General features: G+C 39.4%; 1 protein-coding gene across 1 annotated transcript; it reads right to left on the reverse strand.

Annotated features, from left to right (window-relative positions):
- Positions 1–1,126: 1,126 nt before the first annotated feature.
- On the reverse strand, positions 1,127–6,084 carry prrg4 (proline rich Gla (G-carboxyglutamic acid) 4 (transmembrane)). The gene is made up of 7 exons (XM_037096244.1): positions 5,725–6,084; positions 5,493–5,605; positions 5,231–5,394; positions 5,109–5,136; positions 4,522–4,660; positions 3,111–3,293; positions 1,127–3,015 (listed from the first exon to the last, which is right to left on the reverse strand). Exons 2-7 carry the CDS (start codon positions 5,596–5,598, stop codon positions 2,988–2,990), a joined length of 648 nt encoding a protein of 215 aa, XP_036952139.1. The 5' UTR covers positions 5,599–5,605; positions 5,725–6,084; the 3' UTR covers positions 1,127–2,987.
- Between the last annotated feature and the right edge of the window lie 2,405 nt (positions 6,085–8,489).

Consider the following 8,489-nt stretch of genomic DNA (forward strand, 5'->3'; position numbering starts at 1 on the left):
ATATTAAATTAAACAAATTCCTTCATTTGTGACACCTCCTGTTTTGTTTGGTCTGGAAACTATAAAATCACAGTGAAGTTTTGGTATCAACCCACTTTGAGACTGAGCTATTTTCTAGTAACCATATTTTTTTGCATGTTATTTCAGAATTGTTTACAGAGAGGAAAATGGGTATGTATGTATGTATGTATTTTTTATATACATATGTGTGTGTAAGGAGGTATATATGGTGAGGGTGTTTGTGAATACATACGTAACTCATAACATATATTTAATTATAGGAATAGTACATGTTTGTAGAAGATAAAAGAAATCAATACATAAGCTTTAAGAGGTACAATAATGGTTGGTAAGCTATATTTCGCATGACATATTTGGTTAGAAATTATACATACTTTTATGTTTGTACGTATGTGTATTACCTATGCATTTATTCACGTATTCGTAGTAATGATGATTAAGTAATGATTAAATAAGAGGCCTATGCTGAATTATTAGCTAAAGATTAAATGAGAGGGGGTGGGATTAGATAAGGTTACACTTTGTCCCAATCCTTTTCGAACAACAAATCATTAGAATGACCTGTTTTCATAAGCACCACTCTTTTGTTGTTTTGTTTCTTTATAATAAACTATAATAAACAAAATAAGAATTTCAACCAATTAGATTAAAAAAAGTACCATTTTGCATCTTTGAAAATAACATACATTGGAATTCCCCACATATATTCCATCCATCTATATTCCTATCAATTTAATTTTTACATAGATACATATTTCCCATAATCCAAAGGCTTTGAAAATTACAAACACTTATATTTAGTTTCAAATCTAAGTATGAAATGTGATCCACCACCCTGATCTAAAGCTGCTGACCTGTACACCTTATGATGTGCACTGTGTTTACACAACCTCAACCCAACAGCCTGCAGCCAAATCATACAGTATTCATTCTTTTTTAACAACCTTTACCTTTTGAGACAGATGTTTTCAGATTTGTTTAACAGACAAAAGATGATGGTAATCAATCTAATCTATTTTATTCACCCTAAATATCATGTGAAAATTAGTACAGATGCATTGTGCACACAGACATACAAACACAGCTGAAAGATGAGACACAAAAATAATTAAAATATCCACTTTATTTAAAACATCTATAAAAGATTTTCATTTCAAGTAGTTATGCTTCAGATCAGCCGGAATAAGACCTGTCCGGTGTCATTATTAAACATAATAACTTTTTAACTCTTGTGTTTCTGCATCACCTATCGAGAATGAGTCACCAGCATCCTAAGCCATGTATAATGCTCAGTTAAGGGAGTGACTGTGTTTGGGACAACAGTCTGCATATGGACAAACTGTTGTGCTGCGTCCTTTACAAATGATAAATGTTGACATTTGTTAAGCTTTCATATTAATAGCTATTCACAGCTGTAGTTTTCTTGCAAAAATGCGAAAATGTCCTGTGCACGTTATATATAAACAATCCTTTGAGGAGCGTCTGCCTGCAATTAACAATTAAATACAATCTAGATACTGAAAGTAAAAAATGACTTCACATTACTTCATATTAAAAGAATTTTGATTTGTTGGTGTGTCAACTATACAATTTCCTCACACACTCGAACTTTATGAAGCAAGAAAATGCACATAAAAAATAAAAAGATGAAAGATGAAGATAGACAGCTGTAACTACAAAGTGATTCTTATCAAACCAAGCCGGTCAACCTGAGCATTAAAAATACTTATCCTTAAAAGCATTTTCTTTAATACAGTATATTAATATCATCAACCATCATACCAATAAAATCATTTTTGCTGTTACTATTTTTCCTTCTGTAAGAGACAGGAAGCTGCTGTCTCTCTTCAGTTGTGATTAATACTTCATGTGTAATGACACATAATCCCAAACCTGCTCTCAGCCGTCCTATTCAGCTGTTCCTCACGGGCTCACACATTCCAGTAGCTTAAAGCTCTCGTGTCCAACAAATTATGTATTCTTCATTTTCATTTAGACAAAAAGCAGCAAACTGGGGACAGTGTATTAAAAAGCTTATTCTGTATAAGGTTGGGGTTAACTTAGCATAATCACTGAAAATAGTGAACAGTGGCAAATGCAAGACATTTTGGGAAAGTGCAGGTGAAAAGGTGTAATTTGTAAGAAATGGCCGAAATTAGAAACGCAGCTCCAACACTCTAGGGGGGCAGCATAACTACTGCTAGGTATACTTTTTGCTGTACTTTCGATTAGCTGCTGTCAGAGCTGGAATATTTTCCCATTCCTACTCAGCGAATTGAGGGTTTATTCTGGCCTAATCAGAGGTGACTGTGGAAAGACAAACCAAGACTGTTGATGAGATTTATTCAATTTGTCGAGTTTGTTGTTACGATGCCATTAAGCTCGTCTTAAAAGAGAAGAGCAAACCTTGATTTCAAACAGTGTGTGGTTGCAATTTTCTGCTTAGTAAGAAAAATGGGTGTAAAAATATATCTCCTCTCTTGACATTTTGTGAGTTTGTATACACAAAGTAGCAAAACCCACTGCTCTTGCATCTCCCAGCTAAAGACAGGAGACAGGACGGGCCGTGGCTAACTGGTTAGCATGATAGTTTCGGCAGACATCTCAACAAAATAGTACATGGACTTCTGTGACATAACGTCAACACTGTTGTTTCTTCACATTCCAAGAATGTTTGTTCATTTCTTTTTTAAATCTGGCCATATTTTACAAATTGCTCCTTTTAGAAAAGGGAGATGAAAACTGACACAACTTTACATCTGAGGATATGGTACACAGAGGGACAAGAAAGATTAGAAATGGCAAAGAGGTAGCTTAATCAGAGTAATAAGCACAGCGCACCGCTTTAAATCTTGTGATAATTGAGAAATTGGTACACAATATAAATCAGAGCAGCACAGAGTAAATGTTAGCTGTCGACTATCTGCCGAGTGTCGCAGACATGCTGGTACGTCTTCCTGACGATACTACCGCCGATTACTTCCATGTTGTGAGCTAAAACCAAAAAAATTAAGCAAAGGGATTACGAAAATGTTTGTCAGTTACCTGTGTGATGACATAACTGCAAATAGAAACACATATGTAATTACCCTGGATAGGGAGGAGGTGGGAGGTCGTGCTGTCCGCTTCTAGCGATTGCCTGCTCGTAGGACGGCAGGCCTGGGGGGTCAACTTCCTCCATAGGGGGAATGGGCATGGGATGTAAGGCCACCTCCTCGAGCCGTCGCATTATTAATGTAGCATTACTCCTCCTTGGTCGCGCCCGCATGGAGCTGTGACAGTTATAAAGACATCATGTTATTCATATGTGGCCTACTTAACGCCTTCATGGATTTAGCTTCACTTTAGTCTCGTTATAGAGCCGTGCAGAATACATTGCATTTAGAGTGCATGGCGTGAAGCAGTAAATATTCTTAGAACAGAACAATTCTTCATTACTGTAGTTAAGTAGATTTTTCAGATATTCGTACTTTACTTTTTAAAATTTTTCTGACAACTCTTCACATTAACTCCCTTCATTTAAAAACAAATTGCTTTACTTGCTTCTACTTACATTTTAAAAACAGGCTTGTTATTTTAGTTATAATGCACTTAAGGGGGAATTATCGATTATTTTTATTTTACATCACTGCACGGCACCTTTCAAACATTACAAGACTGATTTTAACCTAGTGCACAGCACACACGGCAGACATAACAAGACAGAAACAGAGACAGACAGAGATGGAGACTTGAATGGGAAAGAAAAAGCATGTAGTGACAAAAGGTAGTGAGATGGATGAAACTGAACCAGGCAACTGAACCAGATTCTGAGAAGCGAGACATTCCCCACCTACTGCCTTGGGCTAACTGTTTGAAGTTGTTGGCTCCAAGAAATAATACTTTCTTTTCCCCGTTCCATTTATAATCCTGAGGTGATCGTGCTTTTTGCGCTGGCAGCACCGAAACTTTGGCACAGCCTTCCCCAATCCATCAGATCTTCAGAATCTGTGGTCTGTTTTAAACAACAGCTGAGAACGCATCTCTATAGTTTAGCATTCTCATAAATTCTCCCAGCTTTGCCTCATTTTGACATTAATATTAATATTATTATTTATTTCTAAATGACTCATTAGCCAATACATGGAAAAATAATTGTTACCTACATTGTTAAATGACTTTTATATTTTCATTGTTCTGGCTTCTGAAGTGTGAATACTTGATTTTATTTGACCGTTAAATGAATTTCTTTGGGATTCATAGGACAAAATTAGCAACGCGATTATGGCTTCTTCGACTATTCTACAGAATACAAATAATCTGCAGATCAGTCGATAATTGTAGCCAGACAAGTAACAGCATGAGATACTCAGTCAAAGTGTTCAAGAATCTGGATTTACAGTACAGAAGAATGCTGCTAGTGTGGCTATCCTTGAAGTGGTACCAGTCCTGTAACAAAATGAAAGCGTGCAGGAATAATAACAGCTGTTATGAATAGTAATAAACACCCCTCACACTTACTTTGGACGGCTGAGGTTGTTCTTGCATTTGCCTTGGCAGAAGTACCAGACCAGGAGTCCGACAATGACGATGGACACTCCAGCAGCGATCAGTCCCACCAAAAGAGAAGTCACATCAACCCGGCCGCGCTTGTCATTATCTGTGGATCATCACGGACCACGGCTGGGTTTTAACAGATAATAGCCGCACAGTGAGATTGAAAGAAGCAACCTGAATATTACAGGGAAGTTCCACTTGTTCACCCCGACAGGTATCCTTTGGTTTGAGATCGGAAATGATGTCTAGTTTGATTTCTACACAGTTATTTGATCTTTTCAGAAATTCAGTCCTCATTGCTGGCATGAGTTTAAAGGTAATGTGCAGCCCACAATTCGAGTTTGAGCAGCACGCTGGATCATGGAACTAGTAATCATTTCCAAACCTACTGTGCAAAGTGGTGAAACAGGTTTTTGAACACATCAGTAAGGTAATGATCCCTCCTCCAGGCAAGGCACAGGTGTTCCTGAACAACACATACCTGTCCACTACTCTGATGACACACATTTAAAACATCTTCTCTATAGGAAAGTGAGGAACTTATTTCTTACCCTCAGTGTATTTCTTCCAAAAGTCGTCCTGCAAAAGAAACAGAACATCATTAGTAAGGTGGGCTGTTGAGACCTCTGGGTATGACGTCACTGATCAGCAGGCCGAACAAGGCATCACTCACTGTGGCCGGGATGTTCTCAAAAACCTCCCTCGCCTCCTCATAGTTGCACACTTCTTCATAACACTCCCTCTCGAGATTCCCGGGGACGAAGATCTCAAAGTCGAACCGGTTGAACAGCAGATGGCGACCCAGGAACGAATGTGCGTCCCCCTCGTCTACAAACACTGGGGAGGGTGACAGGGAAGGAGAGACGATTAACAATGGGGGAAAACTGATCGATCGGGTGCACGCAAATCGATCTGTTTTTTTAGCGTCATCTCACCTTCCTGGTCTTGCGACCCCTCCTCGTCTGTGGACAGTAGCCTCCTCACACAGACCAGATCTCCAGGCGACAGGAGCTGAAGGAGTATGAACAGGTGGAACAACATGGTGCACCTGCGCGCGGATAGCGGGTGTGGCATTAATTGGCAGAAGTACCTTTAACAACAACTATCGTCTTCAAAACTACTTAATGGACACTTAGACAGCACAAGACACCTGTAGTTTACATTTACCTATGACGAAAAGCGGCACATAATGATGTTGGGAGCCCAACGCCGTCAAAAATGAAACCTATCCGAGAGGAGCGGTCGGTACGTGTCCAAGTGAGCCTCGACGCCGATAAGATGAGTCAGGAAACGTTCAAACAGTGTTGACCAACTTCCTATTAACGGCTTTAACTCATCGTTTAAAGTTGAATAAAGTAAACAAACACAGTCATCCACAGGTGTGGTATTCCCAGAGGAAACCAAACAGAAGTCCCCGGGCGGGTTGAAGAAAAGGTCTTGTTTACTCCCAAACAGATGTGGCCTCAACTTCGTGCCTGAACTACCTGCGCAGACTCGACCAATCGATCCCGTCCACCTGGATGATGTGCTAAAGCATGTAAATGAAAGCGGACGCTAGAGGGCAGCTGAAACCACCGAGGTGAGAGTAGTTTCCCTGAGTCTTCTCACACAGGATTACATGTTTATCATCCGACCTCTGACTCAGAGAACAGCTGTACTCCTCCCAGTGCCAGGTCATGTTTAAGGCCTGTACTTCTCATCATACATAAGCAACTTAATCACTTGTTGCTGATGTCATTTTTTAAAGTTCATGTTACTGCTGCATCGAATTTGCACTGATAAAGCAGCAACTAAATAAAATGTAAAGGGACGGTGCAAACGTGCCTTTGTTGTTTTTTTTTACACATTATCTCTCAGATACATGCATGTATTTAGTGTTGTATGACCTTAATACTATAGTATGTTTACATGGTAGCTCACTAAGCAACAGTGTTGGAATGTAACTATCTACATTAATCTGTATAGTACTGTTAAAGGTGCAATGTGTACGAATTTTAGTAAAAAAAACAAAAACAAATTAGCAACAGAATACAAAGACATAACAGATTTGTATTGTATTGGGGGTCTGTTTTGGGCAGCCTCGGAGGGTACATTTATTTCCGCCTCCAGTGCTATCTTAAAACGAGGCATCAATGTGCCAGCTACTGCATGAGATGGGCAGAGGTGTCAGTGACGTGCACTGCTGTGTGACCCACAGCCAGGGAGTTTTAAAACCAGGAAACAGCTTTACGCCTCCATTTTAGAGAGACAGGGCAGCGCATTGCTGCTCTTGGAGCAAATGCGCCGCCTTTTCTATCTAAAAAGGGCTACTAACAGCGGCTGTTAGCAGTCAGTCTGCGAACGCCTCCTCCTCCTATTCTTACATATTGCACCTTTAAGAACATTTAATATCCAATACTTAAAAGACTTTTACTCAATTACTTTTTGTACCAAATTCCTATTCTAGCACAATATCTTTAAGCTATTTTCACTCTTGTAAACTCTGCAAAACCCCAAACACATTTAAATGGGTCTATAACCTTATTTAATGTCATTGTTAGACAGTAAATATCTACTATTTTACACACTGACATCATGGGCTCCTGTGGTTTATCTCAAGATTTAAAGGGCCATCTCACTTTAATGATTCTTTAAAGGGGACAAATGCCATATTTTCACATAAACATCTGAACTGCTTCAGCTGCAATGTCTTTTTTCATGTTTACAATGTCGTATCTTCACTTCTAATGGGTGGGCACAAATTACTGTTGTAACCCAATGCTATCTTTGCATCAGGACTCTTTTAAAAAGCACTAAAGCTCCTCTCTTAAGATCCCTCAGTAGCTGAGGAGCTGATGACTACTCCGTTTTTTAACAGACCTTGTATGGGAAAAGGTTGTGTTCGAGAGGCTCTGGAGTCATTTTGACAGAGAAAAGGCATCTGTGATAAAATACACATAGTCCACCCCTGAGAATGGTGACTATAGCAACTTTAGAGTGACGCCACCACAAACAGCAAAACATTCAGTGAAGATAAAGTTTCCCATTCTGCCCAGCAAACTCTCCTCCAAATTAGTGTTTATGTTTCAAACTCTGGGCCTCTTGGCCAGTGTTTATGTAAAACCAGAGATAGTTTGCAATTGAACATTATCTCGCTGACTACTGGATGGTGCTAATTGAAGGGCAGTGAGAGCCCCTCTCTTGTACTTTGCTTCGTCTCTGGATACTGTCAGAGTCTCACATTTTCCCAGAGGAATGTTGATAGAAAGAAAAGGGGTGAAGAAAATGAGAAACCCGAGACTTTATCTAGAATGTGATGTTGGATGATATTGCCACCTTACAGCATACGTGCCGTATCATTGTTTTAATGATAAATAGCGTCTCATTGCCAGGGAATTCATGTAATTTCACACCAGCTCACACAGTGGAGTTTGTACTCAGACACAATGGATCACGGCCGGTTGTGGAAGAAGGATTCAGATCCTTTACTTCAGTAAAACTGCAGAGGACTACCATGTAAATACTCAAATATGTAAGCAAACATTTAAAAGGTTAAATGTTCCATCAGCAAAATGCACCCAATGCATCACAATAATGCTCACTGGGGAGGAAAAATGGCCCTTGACTGACATATTACAGGTTCCTAATATAGATGCCAATGTGTCAGCATTTTACCATCATAGCTGGCTGACAAGGAGTTACCGTGTGCACAGTAACATAGTTCAGCGTAGTTGCCGGTCTCCTTCTAAGCCGGCAGACTTGAGGGGCCATGACATGATTACTGGAGTAGGAATGAGGGAAAAGTTCTGCTGTTGCTGGTTGTTTAATCTTGAATTAAACAAGTGTGTGAACTATCGGATCATTTTACCTCTTTTGGCGTTTAACAGTTATTTAAAGTTAACCGTTTCAGAAGGATGTTGACAAGCCAAGAATGAAGTATAAATAAGCAGATA

The sequence above is a fragment of the Acanthopagrus latus genome, chromosome 4, assembly GCF_904848185.1.
Source record: "Acanthopagrus latus isolate v.2019 chromosome 4, fAcaLat1.1, whole genome shotgun sequence".
In the NCBI taxonomy this organism is placed as follows: domain Eukaryota; kingdom Metazoa; phylum Chordata; class Actinopteri; order Spariformes; family Sparidae; genus Acanthopagrus; species Acanthopagrus latus.